This window comes from Erinaceus europaeus, chromosome 14, assembly GCF_950295315.1.
Source record: "Erinaceus europaeus chromosome 14, mEriEur2.1, whole genome shotgun sequence".
Taxonomy (NCBI): domain Eukaryota; kingdom Metazoa; phylum Chordata; class Mammalia; order Eulipotyphla; family Erinaceidae; genus Erinaceus; species Erinaceus europaeus.
In genome coordinates this window covers 84,278,123-84,297,045 of record NC_080175.1, presented here as the reverse complement: position 1 = coordinate 84,297,045, position 18,923 = coordinate 84,278,123, and the positions used below count along the sequence as shown (strand labels likewise).

The window sequence follows — 18,923 nt, the reverse complement described above, 5'->3', positions numbered from 1 at the left end:
CCTTCTCACCACATATAAAATTGCTTCTAATGTATTTGGATATAGAAACCTTTTTGTACTTCTTCAAACAAGCCATTTATATAACAGTACTGGAAAATCAGATTTGCTTTTCCACATCTTTTTTTTTTCCAAATTCCGTTTAAATCAGAGAATCTCTTAGTATATTCTCTGGACCAGCACTTTAGCTTGGTCTGGGAATTTGTAGGAATGCAAATTCTCAGGCGTTATCCTAGACTTATGGTGACTGTATATCTGTATGCTATGAAGCCCTCCAGGTGATTATGATAAACAGTATATTCCTAAAACCATAGCATTATATCATTTAAAAATATTAATGAAATAGTCATTGCTTAATTGTAAAGCACATGGATTTTTACTAAAAAAAAAAAAAAAACTTACTACTATGTGGAAGATACCTTTTGATGAGTGATATAACTAAAATCTGTATACTAAAATTTTCTTCATTCATAGTTTCTTTAGCTGCCTATGTTGGCATATGACAATTTCTTTATAACTTCAGTGAATTTCCTATAGCAATGAACATCTTTTAAAATTTTAATGTGGAAAGAATTTATATATATTCTGATTCCCTAAATTCACTTCTAAATTTACTTGGTTTTCCATGTTGTGGCATTTTAGGGCAGGAATGATTTCTCATTCATTTAATAAGCTGTTATCATTTTAAGTAATTTGAAATTAAATCAGTTTCACATAACTTCAACATCTTTGCATTAGTACCCCTTCCCGTGAAGAAGTAAATTAGCCCCATCTCTTAAGACCCCGGAAACTTTGCTTCATCTACAGGTCATTAAAGCTGTGGATGAGGGTTATCGACTGCCACCCCCCATGGACTGCCCAGCTGCATTGTATCAGCTGATGCTGGACTGCTGGCAGAAAGACAGGAACAACAGGCCTAAATTTGAGCAGATTGTCAGCATCCTGGACAAGCTTATCCGGAACCCAGGCAGTCTGAAGATCATCACCAGTGCAGCAGCAAGGTGACATACTGGGTTTTGCATTCTGTACTCACTCTGAATCTATTACGTTTTTATCTCCAAGGTGATAGTTTTTTTTCTTCCAGTATTACGGTTGCATTCTTTGATGCTCATATTCCTGAAGATCAGACATGTCTTCTCTTCTTCCTTTCTTTCTCATTTCCTCCCCATTCTTTTCCTTCTTTATCTTTAAGAATGAGTTGTTGTGTTGTTTAATAATAATGAAATTCCGAGATAATTTTAAACTTACATTTTAAATAAAAGTGACTTTATATCCACACTGTTTATGTCTTTAGGGGCACACACATAACTTATTTTCACTGACTACCATTAAAATAAATTTAGAAATATTTCCTGAAGTGGTGGGGCAATATAGTTCAGACTTGACTCATTCCTTATAGAAAATCAAGTTTAAAAACTAACAAAGTTTTTATTCTACTGGCTAGTAGAATTCAACACAAAGTGATACAATTTTTTTTCCATATAATTTTTTGTTTTAATTAAAGTAGCTTATATGCTAACATAAAGTACATTTTCCATTACCAACTGATTCTCCCATAGTATTTATCTTCTTAAAATAGAAATATCGAGGACCTAGTGGGGATTGTATTGTTATATGGAAAACTGGGAAATGTTATGCATGTACAAACTATTGTATTCACAGTCAAATGTAAAACATTAATCCCCCAATAAAGAAATTAAAAATATATAAATATGAAAATTTCCAAAACAAAGTGGTTCTACTTATGGAAAAATTTTATAGAGCTATGAAAACAGTTAATCTTATAATAATTTTAAGCTTACATTACAAAAGTCTTGTTTAACTTCATTTTTCAGGGACTTTATGGATTATAGTACAGTTGTTGGCTTGTGGTATAGTTCCTCAGCTACCCCTACCTCTTTCCTGGCTCTTCGTCTCCAGAGTCCTCTGCTTCTATGAAACATACTAGCCCCAGTCCAAGTTTAACTTATGCTTTCTCTTTCTTTCTTTGTTCCTTAAGTTTCACCTATGAATGATACACAAACAGTTTTAACCCATTTCCACAGAATTGTACTCTCAGTATAAAGACATTTCTTTCATATCATCTAAGGATAGTTAGTTCCAATTTCATGTAGGAAAGTTATATTAATACTATATATATACAAATATTAACACACTTCTTTTTAATTTTTATTTAAAAGTGGAAATATTGACAAGGCTATAGGGTAAGAGGGGTACATTTCCACACAATGCCCACTCGCCAGAGCACCATATCCAGTCTCCTCCCTTGATAGCTTTCCCATTCTTTAACCCTCTGGGAGTATGGACCCAGGGTCATTCTGGGGTGCAGAAGGTGGAAGGTCTATAATTGCTTCTATACTGAGCATGGGCATTGGCAAGTCAATCCATACTCCTATCCTTTCTCTCTCTTTCCATAGTGGGGCAGGGATCTGGGGAGGCAGGGCTCCAAGACACATGGTGGGGTTGTCTGTCCAGGGAAATCAGATTGGCTGAAAAAGAGTTAAGATATAAAGCAGAACAAATTGTTGACTAATCATGAACCTAAAGGCAAGAATATTGCAGATGAAGATTTGGGGTCTCTGTTTTGGAAAAAGCTTCTAGGTCTATTTTAGTTATATTCTAAGGGGCCCATAACTTTACTAGTTTTTGCCTGTTCCTGACATCTAATATGCAGGTGACCCAGGTTATTGTCTGGGGAGATGAAATACACTTCTCAAACTTACTCCACCATTCATATTGAAATATATTACATATTGTCTATTACTATATATGTATACATGTATGTAGTCCCCTAGACCTTACCCTCGATCTAAGGTCTGTAACTTTACTAAAGAGTGCACCATTTGAAATAGAACTACATAATCCCATGTGTTAGGAAAGGTCTCACCAGATTATTGGAATTGGGAGGTTGGCATCTCAAGCTTGCTATCTCTGGGTACAATCCTAATTGAAAAGGCAGTGGCAGCATAATGGGGCCTGGTGGCTCTGGTTGCACTGATTTAGTTGAGGTCAGCAGAGGCAGTATAACAGGATAAGGGATCAAGAGGGGAGCATCAAGAAATACAAAGTCCCAGAAGTTCCAGGACCAGGAGAAATAAGGATCTTAAAGAAAATGGAATTCTCTGAGCAGAGGACCCCACCAATGTGTCCTAGAGCCTCGCTTCCCCAGAGCTCCATTCTACAAGAGAAACAGGGAACAAGATAAACAAGGGAATAAGAGAAACAGGCTGGGTGTGTGGATCAACCTGCCAACACCGACGTTCAGTGGGGAAGCAATTACAGAAGCCAGACCTTCTACCTTCTGCATCCCACAATGACCCTGGGTCTATACTCCCAGAGGGATAAAGAATAAGAAAGCTATCAGGGGAGAGGTTGAGATACGGAGTTCTGGTGGTGGGAATTGTGTGGAGTTGTACCCCTCTTATCCAATGGTTTTTGTTAGTTTCTTTTTTATAAATTGGGACATACATTCTTAGAGTTTAAGAAGGCAATAGATAACAATTATTATAGTCAATTTATGTAGGGGCTTCATTTTCTTTGAAAAATCCCATGGTTGGAATTTATAGTATTAGGGACTAGGTGGTGACACACCTGGTTAAGCAGGCCAGGCACCACATACTTACATTATAGTGTGCAAGATTCCTGGTTCAAGCCCAGGGTCCCCACATGCAGGGAGAAAGCTTCAGGAATGGTAAAGCAGGGCTGCAGGTGTCTCCCTGTCTCTTTTACTTTCTGTATCTCCACCCCCTCTCAACTTTTCTTTGCCTCTATCCAATAATAAATAAATAAAATATTTAAAAGGGATTTACTATATACCTGACTTCATCATGAATTTTTCCATTTAATGTTGTCTGCTAATAACTATATCTTAGATAGTGACAGAACCAGATGATTCTGAACTATCTGGTTTAAGGTTGTAGGTAATTTAGTATTTGGGGAAAAATTATTTTTAGAAATGCTTTAACAGTTTAAGCCCAGTGTCAGAATTCAATCTGTTTACAAATTTGAAACATTAATCGCTTAGATTAATGAAATATATACTCATGACTGAAATTTAGGTAGCTAAATCCCTTGACACATTTAATCTATTTTCCCCTGACATATTGAATAAATAGTGATTTATTAGATTATAAGTTAATAAGAGTGTATTTTAACATCCTTCCTACCACTAAAGGTCTGTGCCCCATTCCTACTCTCCTACAGTGGACATGAAGTCCAGTTCTATGATTTTTTTCCTCAAGTTTAGCTAAATTAAAATAAATACGATGATTTTACTTATCCATTATGCATCCTTTATGAAATAGTCTCGTATAGGGAACTATATATACTCAGAATCATTTCTAGTTACTGACAAATTGAATTCCTTCCTTCCTATTTGTATTTTTAATGTTATATATAAAAGGTCAAAACTTTTGTAAATTCACATTAAAAACTAGTAAATACAAGATCTCTTCCCTCACCCAACAAAGTGAAAAGCCATCATTTGAAATAGAAAACTATAGGATAGAGAGCCAGCATAATGGTTATGCAAAATGACTTTCATGCCTGAGGCTCCAAATTTTATGAGGTGCAATCTGCAGTACCCTCATAAGGCAAAACACAGTAGTGCTCTGGGAAAATAGAAAGAAAGAAAGAGAGAGAGAGAGAGAGAGAGAGAGAGAGAGAGAGAAAGAAAGAGAGAAAGAAAGAAAGAAAAGATGAAAGAAGGGAAGGAAGGAAGAGAGAGAGAAAGAGCTGGCATGGCAAACCTGGTTGTGTACACATATTGCCATCCTTAAAAACCCAGGTTCAAGCCCCAGTACCCACCTACATGGAGGAAAGCAGTACTCCAGGTGTCTCTCTATCTGCCCTTTCCCTCTCAATTCCTCTGTCTGTATCCAAAAATTAAATTAAAACTTAAAATATATTTTAAAAAGAAATAGAAAAATCTAAATTATAAAATATTTTGAAGATATTTTTTCTTTCTTTCAGATAATAATAAAAGTAAATATGATTAGCATTTTCCTTTAAAATAATTTATATTAGTAAACTCCATGAAACTTTTCATAATGAATACTTTGATTGCAATGGTGCAATAGATACCTCTAATATTATTCATATCTACTTCAAGGAACAATAGGCATCTATTTATTTATTCAAGACCTGTATCAATCACTATTTTTGAAACATGAAAAGAAAACCATTTGTACTCTAAAGAGGAATTGTCTAGTCTTTAGTTTTAGAAAAGGAGAACTAAACTTTCAATTCTAGTGATTTGAAATCCCAGTGCAATTAAGAATGAGCTCATAATTAAATATATTCTTGAGACTGGCAGCTGTTTATTGACTCTGTTTGCCAGTACCTGGGGGTTATTTCTATGAAATTCTTTACAGACAATACAGGAGCTGATGGGGAGAAAATATGTGTGTACTTCTGTAATGTAGCAGTATGAGAATCCATACAAGAATCATTCACAAACCTCAATACAAGGAGGGAAAGAGTGAGGGAGGAAAGTTATTTTTTGCTTCCCCTGAGCAAACATGTAATTTCCATGATTTCTTTTTAATGACTGCGGTCTGTGGCCGGTAGGTACTGATTTATGAAAAGCTGTAAAAGATCAGGTGGAACTCTGCAGGACGTCGTTTACAGCTGCAGGGATTGAAACCTATCTAATTTGTCTAGTAAAAGTGTGAGCTCACAGTGTACATCACCCGGACTATAAATTCCCCTTTAGACCCAATGTCTGGGGCTTGGTCAAAAAAAAAAAAAAAGGTGAAGAAGAAAGAAAACTCAAATGCATGCAGCTGCTCAAAAAAAAACATTCCCTTGGTGCGCATGAAGAGACATCACAGGCTCTTCACAGTGAGAGACAAATTCCTATCCATTGATAAACTCTCCAGATGTCCTCTCAGAGGAGGGAAGAAACCTATTTTTAATTTTTATTTTAAATCCCAGGAGAAATCCTGGAAGTGGAAAAATGATACTTTTCAGGACTGGTTATTCTTAGGTCACTGGCATTAAAATTAGGTCATTCTTTGTCTTCATTGTACTTTGATCCAAGTAATGAATGGAAAAAAACTCAGTAGGGGTCACTAATCCCTAATCCTCATGTCCTGTTTTATGTCAATCTGTTTATACTAATTTTCTTTAAACTCTTATTGAAGATGGCTATAGTATTTTTTCTAAAAATATAAATCATTTTGAATTGAGAAAACCTCTATTTTGCTATTAAGTTCACTTCATAAATATCCTGAATAAATGTCCTGGGGTTTGTTTCTTCATACCCATGAATTCATAAATTTAAAAGTATTGCTATTCATGGGACTAAAATTTAACATTAGATTCTACGCTACAGCTACTGTTCAAAGCCAGACTCTGTGTGTGTGTGTGTGTGTGTGTGTGTGTGTGTGTGTGTGTGTGTGTAATTTAACATCTAATTCTTTCATTTCTAGGACTCAGTTTTTCCTTATAAAATTTTTATACCTAATTTAGAGTTATTCTACTCATTTTGCTAATTAGTTCCAGGACTTATCCAATGATTCCTATGTTATATATGATTATATTTGATAGTAACAAACACTGTTTGTTCCAAAATGATCATATGCTAAAATAACCAAAAAATACCTTGTGAATTCTGGAGAAGGGGTTGTTACATCTATGACAATTATTTAGGAAAAGAAAATAAAAACATGGTAATTTCAATTACAAAATTGCTTCTTTCAGTATCAAATATTTCTCTTTAAAAATAACTTTGAAATGTTAGTTCAAACTAAAGCACAAGTATAAATTATTAACCCTGCAAAAATTAAATTTCAGTTCATAGTTCTAACACTTGAAGCAGTAATGTAGGTTGAAGTTTAGTCTTATGAAATGTCCTCCCACTTAGTAAGTGATCTATGACAGGGAGTGAACACACTATCTATCAATTTTTTTGTTGTACAGAAGAAAAATATTGGCAGAAGTGAAATTCTGTGTTGATGTTATTACTGAACTCAGCATTGAAATTTGAGCTTTTTTCTCAGACAACTTGTATGTATCCCTATCAAAATCCAGATGTGTAGTTTAACTTAGTTTAACTAAGTTCCTTCCTCATCTCCAAGCAGCTTGTGAGGAATACAAAATCATTCAGATTGAAAAATCTTATCAAATTCTATTTTCTTCTAAATCTGACTGTTACATTAAATATATATGTATATGTATATATATATATATATCATATGTAGCTTAAATTTCCTGTTCAGAAATAATTTTAAGTATTATTAGCAGGCACTATAGAACAAGTTTATAGATTTGTTTCACAGAGATTATTTCCCTAAACACATGAGCTTTTACTGTATATCTTAATCTACAATCAATAATTTGTATTTGTGACAAACACTATATAGCTCAGTTTCCCTCAATGCATTATTTCATTATTTCAAAGACATTATTGTAATGGTTACTTTTAGATAGCTAAATTCATTTCTAAAATAAAAAATGTATGCTAATCTATTCTTCAATTGGGTGTCTCTGACTACTAATTCTAAATATCGCATTTTAACACTTGGAATTATGAATTAAGCCTGAAAAAAACTGTTCATATATTAGAAAATCTTAAGCTATAGTTTAAAAATCTTAAAACTGAGGATTTAAAAATAACAATTATTAAAAATTTAATAATTCAATAATTGTCAAAGATAATTTTCTTATAAAAAGTATGACATATTTAGGTTGATAACTCTCAAGAAATAAAAATCCTAGGGCCAGGTGGTGGTGCACTTGATTGAGTGCACATGTTACAGAGAACAAGGACCTGGGTTCAAGCCCCCGTACCCACCTGTGGTAGGGAAACTTCACAGTTGGTGAAACAAGTACTGCAAATGTCTCTCTCTCTCTCCCTATCTATCCCTTCCACCTTGGCTTCTATATGTATCTATTCAATAAATTAATAAACAATTGAAATATTAAAAACTGAAAATTCAAAGTTACATTCTGACTAGATAAAATGTATGTTACAGCATATGTAGCTTTAATGTTGATAATTTTATTTCAATAATGAAACCAGAAATAATACAAGACATAATAACATATCTATTTATCAGCATTTGTATGCCATTATTGTGATCTCATAAAAATTACTTATTTGAATGAAACACTGTATAACACCTATTATATACAAGATTAGTGTCTTTTCATATACATAATTTTATACATGACTAAATTTTTGTTTCAAAAATAAAATTATCAAGTGTCTTATGTTTCCAGCACTTTGTATAAACTGGAGTTTATTGCCATTTTATCTTTGATGGTTTAATGTGTTACTTTAAGTCAAAAATAGGTAACAGGTAGTGCTTATTCTATGCAAATATTATTTAAAAGCTTCTGTGTATGCTCACTTCATTTTCATTTGTGTGAAATTAGTGTTCTAGAAGTTAGAAAACAGACAAGATAAGAAAATCACTCAAGGTCACATGGAAGTTGTTTGGGCTATAATTAGGATTCAATTTAGTGCTTATAGTTCTAGTATTTGTACAAATATGCCACTTTATAACATGGAAAATTAAAATAAAGATATCTATGCCATGGAATAATCAATCATTCCAGAAGAAATGCAAGCAAAGGTTCATCTAAGTGCTTCAGCATGATGATTAAATACTCAGACATTGACATAGCTTGTGTCTAAGTACCAACTCTTCCCTTTTACCTGAAGGAACTTAGATTTGTAGCTTAATTTCCTAGTTATGGTCTTTATATATCTTTCAGGAGTATGGCATTAAAAGTGTAAGGACTGGGGTGCCAAGAGGTGACGCACAGGGTTAAGCACACATAATCTGAAGTGCAGAGACCCTGCATAAGAATTCCAGTTTGAGCCCCCAGCTCCTCACCTGCAGGGGGACCGCTTCACAGGCAGTGAAGCACGTGTGCAGGTATCTTTCTCTCTCCCTCTCTGTCTTCTCGTCCTCTCTCAACTTCTCTCAACTTCTCTATGTCCTATCCAACAAGAGCAAAAATGCAAAAAAAAAAAAAAAAAAAGATGGCTACCAGAAGCAGTGGATTAGTAAGTAGTACAGGCACTGAGCCTTAGCGATAATCCTGGAGACAAAAAAAAAAAAGAAGAAGAAGAAAAGAAAAAAAAGTAAAGTAAGGATTGATCTTATTAAGATTGAAGCCTTCATGTCTATCTAATAATTAGTATAGTTTCTGATATATGAAAAGCATTCGTTAGCTACATTAAAATCATAAATATCCAATATAATCCTTGTTGCTGATATTGTTACTCTAAAAGCAAAGTTCTTTATGATTTACTTTTGCCACCTTCCTTAAGCTAAAAAGATGGAGTGGACAATCAGTTAGCCACCTGTTCATTGATACAAGTTTTCTAAATCAAAGGTCATTTAAAGAGTTTCTGAAACCTGAACAGGAAACATCACAAGTGAAATTCATCAACTGACTGCTTTAGTATCTTCTCAGAAGAAAATGTAGTCTCCTCCATTTCTTTGTGTTCCTTCAATCCACTATATCTTTTATATATTTTTGAAATTATTTTTATTAGTAATTTAATAATGATTGAGAAGATAGTGGGACAAGATGGGTACAATTCCATACAATTCCCTTCAGAGTTCTGTATCCCATCCCCTCCATTGGAAGGTTCCCTATTCTTTATCTCTTTGGGAGTATGCTCCAAAGATCATTATGGTGTGCAGATGGTGGAAGGTCTTGCTTCTGTAATTGCTTCTTTTCTAGACATGGGCATTGACAGGTCGTATTGAACAGATAAAGCCTTCATGACAGATGAGTTCCACAAATAAACAGGAACACCACATGAAGTCTGGAGGTTCCTCCTCATGATGGTGTCAAATTTTGAAACTGCCTTTGGTTTTTTCTTTTCATACAGGCCATCAAACCTTCTTCTGGACCAAAGTAATGTTGACATCACTACCTTCCGCACAGCAGGTGACTGGCTTAATGGTGTCCGGACAGCACAATGCAAGGAGATCTTCACGGGCGTGGAGTACAGCTCTTGTGACACTATAGCCAAGATTTCCACAGAGTAAGATGCTGTTATTTAGTAGATGGATTGACTCAGAACATTTTAAAATATAGACATTTTTTATATAAATTAGTATATTGTAGAGATGAGTTGGACCTCAGGTCATTGTTGTCTCCTGTATCTATTAATCTGCACAGTCAATCCCTTAGGCAATGGCAACTTCTAGATTGATATCTTTTTTTTTCTCCTTTATTGGGGATTTAATGTTTTACAGTCAACACTAAAATACAGTAGTTTATATATGTGTAGCATTTCTCAGTTTTCCCTGTAACAGTTCAACCCCCTCTAGGTCCTCCTTTGCCATCATGTTCCAGGATCTGAACCCTCCCCATCCATCCACCCTGCAGTCTTTTACTTTGGTGTAATACAGCAAGGTTGATATCTCTGAATGTGCCTACTTCACTTGGTTTGGTCTGTGTCTTCACAATAGATACATACATAGAACAATCTCCTTACATACAAACTTACTGATTTATTTCTCTAAAACACAAGCAGTGGCACACCTAATAGAATATACAGAACACTGTGCTTGAGGAGCTGGATTCCAGCTCCAGGTCCTCACCTGCCAGGGTGGAAGGTGCATGAGCAGTAGAATGTAGCTGCATAGAGCTCTCTTCTCCTCTCTGTTCCCTTCTCTATTAATCAATCAATCAATCAATCAGTCAATCAATTTGTGTATCTATATCTCCCTCTATCTCTCTTTGTTTCTCCGTCTCTATTAGAATAAAGGAAAGGCAGAAAAAAGTTAGTGAAAAGCAATGCAGTCATCTGTATAGGGACCAACCCCTATACCCTGGTGGTAAGAAAAAAGAAAAAAAACCCACAAGCAAAAATGCCATAATAATTGGTATATTTTTCTATTGATAATTTTCAGTGTGAGTGGGGGGTGGGGGTATTTGTTTTGCTTTGCTTTGTTTTTAGCAAAATCTAACCTCTGTGGATATTTTAATTTTTTTTTTATTATCCCTTTTGTTGCCCCTTTTTTTTTTATTGTTGCTGTAGTTAATATTGTTGTTGTTATGTCATCGTTGTTAGATGGAACAAAGAGACATGGAGAGAGATGGGAAAGACAGAGACGGGGAGAGAAAGATAGACATCTGCAGACCTGCTTGACTGCCTGTGAAGCAATTCAACTACAGGTGGGGAGCCGGGGGCTCGAACCAGGGTCGTTAAGCTGGTCCTTGTGCTTTGCGCCATGTGTGCTTAACCCGCTGTGCTACCACCCGACTCCCTCTGTGGAGATTTTAAAATGAAGAACAAATTGGGTATACTAGCATATAAGGTAGCACGTTAAAGTCCAAAAATAGTTTTCACAAACTAATAAATGAAAATTGTATATCATCATGTATCTACACTATGAAAGATATTGCACTGGAAAATGAAGATACAAGTAGGTTAAGACGGCATTGGGAGTCAGGCGGTAGCGCAGTGGGTTAAGCTCAGGTTGCGCAAAGCACAAGGACCTGTGTAAGGATCCCGGTTTGAGCCCCCACCCCACTCCCCACCTGCCAGGGAGTCTCATCAGGTGTCTCTCTTTCTCTCCACATCTGTCTTCTCCTCCTCTCTCCATTTCTCTCTGTCTTATCCAACAATGACATCCATAAAAATTACAACAATTAAAAAAAGGCAAAAAAAAAAAAAAGACATGGTATCACTGTTTTCTTCAAAAAATGTTGAGCTTAGAAAAACAAATAGACATAATAGAAATGCAGTAACCACTATTGATTTCATGTATTGTTCCATGTATTGGAAGACTACAGTAACCAAGTATAATATGCTTATTTCTTTGCTAAGCATCTTGGGTGACAGGAATCTTTCAACACCAGAAAGTCATGGGCTCAAGAAGACACTTGAAAATGTAGAACTGGAAACTATATTCATCTGATGTAGCTATTTTGACAAGTCATAGTCCCAGGTTACATTAGTATATTTCAACATTTTTTACTAGGTTGTAATAGATAAGATACTTTAAAACATGAAGCTCTGCAAAGGACAAGTGCAACACTTAACACTTTTGCATCGTAAGCATATTTTCTAAGGCAGTGTTGCACAAATGTTTATGCTAACAAAATTTTAACATTGGAGCTTTTAGATAATGAAATGTTGTGTTGAAGTGGATGATGCAGAACATCATTAATAAGATTAACTGCTAGTTCACAATTCAAATACTGAGTCAGTCATAGTAATTTGTGAAAGTGGCAAAAAATAGCTACTGGCTTACATAGGTTAGTAACAACACTTGTTATATTTTAGCATTGGATTTGGCTCAACACTATAGTATAGAATAAAAACCTGGAATGGTGGAAGATTTTTGCATTATTATTATTATTACCATTATTATTATTGTAATAATCCTCATTGTTATTTTTTACTTAAACAATTGATAGAAATGTATTCAAGATAAAAGCTGATTTTTCCCTCAGAGACTTAGTTCTTTCAGGTTTGTCTTTCACACTGAGAGCATTTTTTCTGTATTTCAAACCCTACAATGGTCTTTTTGTCTGTCTTTTCTCCTCAATTCAGGGAAAATGTAGAGTCTATATCTATTGACCAAAAAAATAAAAATTGGTTGCAACAGGATGTAATTCATGCCTTATTTTATATTACAGAAAACAAATTTAAAAATAAAAATAAATAGTACACTGAAAATGGGGAAATTTAGTGAGGCAACATTTATAGTATCAGAAATACAATAAGTATTTAACTAGATATATTAGTCTTGCTTTTTGAGTCCAGTTTGTTAATTGGGTTTGATTTTTTTTTCATTATCTATTCCCTCATACCATTCATGATAAATTAATTACTTGGACCACATTAACTCCAACTCTTGAGATGAGGAAACCCATCAATCACAGTGGTTCTAAAAGTAGCAAGACTATCCTCATCATACTGCATGGTCATCTTCCCAATGAGGCAAGGTCGCTGAGGAATGTGATCAGAGAGGACCTTGGACAAAATGCAAGCTCTCCAACAAAAACATATCAGGACTTTGAAAGGCTGCAGAGTACCAATCAGCAAGCTCTTTATCAGCAATTGCATTCCTAGCTCCGGAAACAGCAGCAGGATTGGGCTTATCTCAGGCATCACATATTCACATATGAAAGTTATGATCTGGTTATCTAATTCTAATTAATAAAGAAATAAACGGGGGGCCAGGTGGTGGCGCACCTGGTTGAGTGCACACATTACAGTACACAAGGACCCGGGTTCGAGCCCCCGCTCCCCACCTGCAGGGCGGAAGCTTCACAAGTGGTGAAGCAGGGCTGCAGGTTTCTCTCTGTCTCTCTCCCTCTCTATTATCCCCTTCCCTCTTAACTTCTGGCTGTCTCTATCCAATAAATAAATAAAGGTAATGAAAATATTTTTAAAAAGAAATAAATGAATCTTTAGTATTTAATTCTTTATATGCATATGAGTAACTAGGTCTATGCCTCCCAAATGAAATCCCTTATGGTCTTAGAATCTTTTCTAATGTCTATTTTCTGAAAGTATTTTAATATAGTAATTTAAGTAAGTACATCTTTATTATTTTTCTCCTTTGAAAGAATTTTCTATTATTTATCTAGTCACCTAATTTTTCCTTTCCTCTCTCATTTTATGTTCTGTTGTTGCCAAGATTGCACGCTCTCAGTCAACCTTTTCAGATAGAAAGGAGAGAGGAGGAAAATGACAGAGAGATGGAGGTGAGTAGGAAGAGAGAGAGAGGGAGAAGTGTTGGGAGCCAAACTTGAAGTAGGTTTACAGTTATGGTAAATCAGCATACTATTAAAGTAGTTCTTACTCTTTTTTTTTCTTTTATAAGCAGGGTTATTCCAGGGCTATTGCTGGACCTCAGTGCCTGCACTATGAATCCACCACTCCTGGTAGCCTTTTTTATTTTTTTCCACTTTGATGTGACAGAGAGAAATTGAGAAGGGAGTGGATGCAGAGAGAGTTGGGATGGGATGGTTGGTGGCGCACCTGCTTGAGCACACATGTTACAATGTGCAAGGACCTGGGTTTAATCCCCTGGTTCCCACCTGCAAAGAGAAAGCTTCACAAATGGTGAAGCAGTGTTGCAGGTGTCTCTCTGTCTTTCACTCTCTCTACATCCCTCATCCTTTCAATCTGATGGTCTCTATCCAGTAAATAAAGGTGGGGGGGGGGAGAGAGAAAAGTTAGACACCTGCTGACCTGCTTCACCACTTGTTAAGTTTTCCCCCTGCAGGTGGGGACCAGGCGGATTGACTCTGGGCCCTTGTGTATAGTGATATGTGCACTTAACCTGGTGCGCCACCACTGAGCCCCCTCAGTTATTTTTCTAGTGCCATTTTGTTTTCTATTTTATCTTGCTGTCTGTACAACAAACTACCACAAAGTCTAAGTCTGAAAGCATAACTTTATTTTGTGTCAAATGATATGAATTTGGGTAAGGCCCAAGTGGACGATCTTTTGCTTTAGTGTGGTGTTGAAGGAATCTGACTTAATCCAAAGGGCCTTTGTTCATGTCTCCTATGGAAATGAATTCAAAACTGGACTCAAATGAAATCCAGAATACACATAGCCTTTTTAGTGCCTTACTTTGAGTAGAGCTAGGTTTTTTATTTTTAAAATATTTTATTATCTTTATTTATTAGATAGAGACTGCCAGAAATCAAGAAAAAGAGAGGGTTGTAGAAAGGGAGAGAGATAGACACCTGCAGCACAGCTTCACCACTCGCAAAGCTTTCCCCCTGCACGTGGGTGCTGGGGACTCAAACCGAGGGTCTTGTGCACTATAACATGTACATTCAACCAGGTGCACCACCACCCGGGCCCCCTGAGCTAGGTTTTTTATAAGAAAGATCTTAGGCACAGCTATGGTATCTCCAAAGATTAAAAGTGGGGTCTAGCAGGTTCTTAAGACCTGAACCAAGAAACTGGTATAGTGTCTCTTTTGAATTACTCTGCAGTACTTCAAAGCAGTCTCCAAGATCACCAAGAATCAAGACATTGGAATATATCTCACAAATAATGTGTGGTCATCATCTGTGTTACTTTCTTGGACCACTTAAGCAATTTGTTACAGCAAATTCATTTACACAAATTGCCAACAACTTAACTGGCCTTGACAACATAAATTTGTTTTCCTATAGTCATGAAGTCTGAGATTCACATAAATCCAAGTTTTGTCAGAACCTTTCTTGTGCCAAAACGTATAGGATAAATCCTTTTTCTAGGACCTTCTAGATGTAGAACATTCTCAGAATCTCAGCGTAAAGCATCTTCTAGTTATCAGTGGATCCTGACATTCCTTGCATGATAGCTTTAGTCTCTGCATTCATCTTACTATGTCTAATTTATTTAGAGCCCACACTTATTCAGTAAGATCTCTACCAGATCCTTTCCTTAATTGTATCTGAAAAAATTATATTTCAAAAAGAGTCAACAGGTGAATTATTGTATGGCTAAATTGTTTGAAGAGTACTGTTTCAAACCTTTATGTCATCTATCTCATTTCAGGGAAGTAGTAGCTAACTTTATAGATAATACATAGATTATACAAAAATCATAATTGGGAAGCCAGGGGTTTAGTGCACATTTCGTGAAGTGCAAAGACAGGTACAAGAATCCTGGCTCCCCACCTGCAGGGGAGTTGCTTCACAAGTGGTGAAACAGGTCTGCAGTTGTCTGTCTTTCTCTCCCCCTCTCTGTCTTCCCCTCCTCTCTCCATTTCTCTCTGTCCTATCTAACAAAGGCTGCATCAATAACAACAATAATAATAACAACGGTATAAGACTACAAGGGCAACAAAAGGGGAAAAAATAGCCTCCAGGAGCAGTGGATTTGTGGTGCAGGCAAAGAGGCCCAGAAATAACCCTGAAGGCAAAAAAAGATCATAATTAGATCCAAAAATATATGATTGTGTAAGTTTTGTTAATTTTAAATTGCCTGGCCACTTAGTAAATAGAAACCATGATTCTTACCAGACATTTTCTCCCTTTTTACAGTGACATGAGAAAGGTTGGTGTAACTGTGGTTGGGCCACAAAAGAAGATCATCAGTAGCATTAAAGTTCTAGAAACACAGTCAAAGAACAGTCCAGTTCCAGTGTAAAGTGCTATTTTGGGATGGAAGCGGTGACTCTGGAAGATATAGCATCACTTCGAAAACGTACGATAATGCTGGAAATGATGGTGGAACTTCCGATACCAATAAGACACTCTGATCTGAGTACAAATGCCTTAAAAATGGAATTGAAAAACTCTCTATTTTCCCCTATCATTTGGTGGATGGGTGGGTAGGAGTATTTTGCATTGTTAATTGCTTTTTAAAATTAGTTTATGGATGATGCTAATAATTCTTCAATATCAGATGAAGAATTAGTATAAAGCCATTAATCATAAACTGATTATCATCAAAGCAAAACAAGTGAAATAACAAAAGGAAGACAGTGGCTCTACTTACTAATAGCCACAAGAGAAAAAGACTTTCAATATTTTTTATACACAGAAGAAATCTGTTGCAGGTAATTTGTTTCTTCAAAGGCAAGCAAAATAGAGGAATTTATACCTCAAACTATCTGGCCATATTTACTACCTTTTCATTATATTATTCTCTTTTTTCTTGACAAAAGCATCTAGAAGTAAAGTTTGTAGTTATTTTAAGTACCACACAGTTTTTTCATTGTTAGTTTCCTTAAGTATTATCATGTAAAAACGTGTCTTAATTTTTTAAGAAAGTGCATATTTATTTTCTTTTAAAGTGTTTTATTGTTTTCTATTTATGCCTTGATAGTGATTTTGGATTTGTTACAGCCAAGTGCCAAATGTTATTTCAAACTGTCAGCAGAAAGAAACATGGTAAACTAGACATGGAGAATGCTGGGTTTCTATCCAGGTTTTTTGACCCAAACTCTTACATGCGTCTATATCTCTCAGTCTGCCTATATACAGATGAAGAAAGAAACCAAACCCTTCTTCATTTACCAACCAAATATGAAATAACCTGAATTACCCCATCCATTTCATCTCTCCTAGATTATAAATAACATGCTCTCTCATGTAATATACTGGCTTGTAAGTAACAGAATCTCAACAACTTACAAACCCTGCTCTGGTGCTTAGGAGGTCAACTCCCTCCGTTGTAAAGAGCTATACTAGAGTTCCTAAATAAAGAGAAGCTACACTGGAAAGAATTAGGTTCTTATTTAGATTACTGAATCAAGTAGCAACATAATCTGTAGGCCAGCGCATGAATCAAAATAATAACTGGTGTTGAAATGTCGGTAATACCTTTGCTTTACATTATCGAGTTGTTTATTTCATAATAGTGCTACCGAAATTTCTAATCTGCTTCACTGGGGCTAAATTAAATTAAATAAACATGGTGAAGACTGATAGCAGGTGTCAGTAACTTGAGGTGTGTTCCACTGAAGTGCATCTGCTAGAATTGTGTATGATTTAAGAGCATCTTTGTCTTTATTAAACATACAATTTTTTTAATGGCTGGCCATCTAGAAAATGCCTCAAAACCCGTTGACTGTATAGAATTTCTCTAATGCAGAAACATAGACTTAACATCAACTATAAACATACACAGTAATGTTTTAAATATGTACCTTGTGGAGATTGAGTCACTAATATATTATGAAATAACAGTAAGCCCTATCTACATAATTTCTAATGCTGATATTGATGCTATGAAAATAAGTGCATATGTCACAAGAAAAGAATGACAAATCAACGCTGCAACTTTTATGTTCTTATGAACATGGAACACTGTACAGACAAAATTGCATATCAAAATTTACAAATATGAATCTATTATCAATTTACTGTGATGAGGCTTAGTTTGTGTTCCTTTAGGTATGCAATTATTTTTCAAGTTTTGGCAGTACACTTTATAATAAAAACATACTGCTAGAATTCTTTATTGGATACATAAGAGCATGAATTTTTCAAATAGATATATGCAATTATGAAGTCATCTACAAAATCCACTTAATTCTGCTAGAAGCCATTAGAAAATAAGTTTAAAACATTTTTTTTTAAATAAAACCCTTTCCTTTGTGGAATGTTTGACTGTTTGAATCAAGTTTTCCCTCATTTCCCCCTGATTAGTATACCATTCTGAGCATTTATATCACATGTGCCCTTCATGACTTAATAGAAGGTGAGGATTACTAAATCTATTTCACTTATTTTGGCTGTTGTCTCCATCTGAAGGTAGAGGCTTCATACACCGTTTATTTTTATTTCTTTCTTTCCTTTTTTTCAAAGCTACATTTTACTCTTATCAGTTCACACAATTCTTACCCTGTACATATGTAAACATGCAGTGTACGATTCTTAACTTTAGAGTAGAGGTACTAGAATACTATGGCTATCTTTTTGTACAGAAACAACATTGAGTTTTCACTAAACATAAAGTCACAATTCCTTTGCAACATTATGTACCATACTATCTGTTTTGTATCTTAATTTTGATTTACATATATTATTTATTTCTGATAATTTGCCCAGTTTATGCTGTACTAGGTATCGATGAAGCCATGTATAAATTTGATATGATTGACAGTGTTTTTACTTTAAATTTGTATTTGCAAAGGACTAATCATTTAGTTTATGTTGTACAATGTAGATGGCCTTTACTAATGTAAAATGATTTGTAGTGGAAACATTTATATTTTTATAATAAACATAATGAAAATATTTTTTACAGATTGGAATACAGAAGTGATCTTTGAAACATTAAAATGTGTGCTTATTTAAGCATCAAAATAATGATGTTTATATGAGTCTTGACGAATGTGCTTCTGTTTCTTTTTTTCTCTGCTAGTGAGGAGGGATTCAGGTTTTATAACCATCATTTTTGGTCTAAATCTCTTTATCAATAAGCTAAAAAAAATCAGTAAATGACCTCTCCCTGGTTAAAGAATACATATCTACGAAGCAGT

The 18,923-nt window shown here is 35.1% G+C and overlaps 1 protein-coding gene across 3 annotated transcripts in view; it reads left to right on the top strand.

Moving 5' to 3' along the window:
• Positions 1 to 18,685, top strand: part of EPHA3 (EPH receptor A3) — a 323,878-nt gene extending 305,193 nt beyond the window's left edge. For all 3 annotated transcript variants that reach the window (XM_007536015.2, XM_060172106.1, XM_060172107.1), the window contains 3 exons: positions 805 to 998; positions 9,851 to 10,006; positions 15,976 to 18,685. In XM_007536015.2, the coding sequence (XP_007536077.1) occupies positions 805 to 998; positions 9,851 to 10,006; positions 15,976 to 16,081 (456 nt within the window). In that variant the 3' untranslated portion in view covers positions 16,082 to 18,685. The remainder of the gene's footprint in view (positions 1 to 804; positions 999 to 9,850; positions 10,007 to 15,975) is intronic.
• The last annotated feature ends 238 nt before the right edge of the window (positions 18,686 to 18,923 follow it).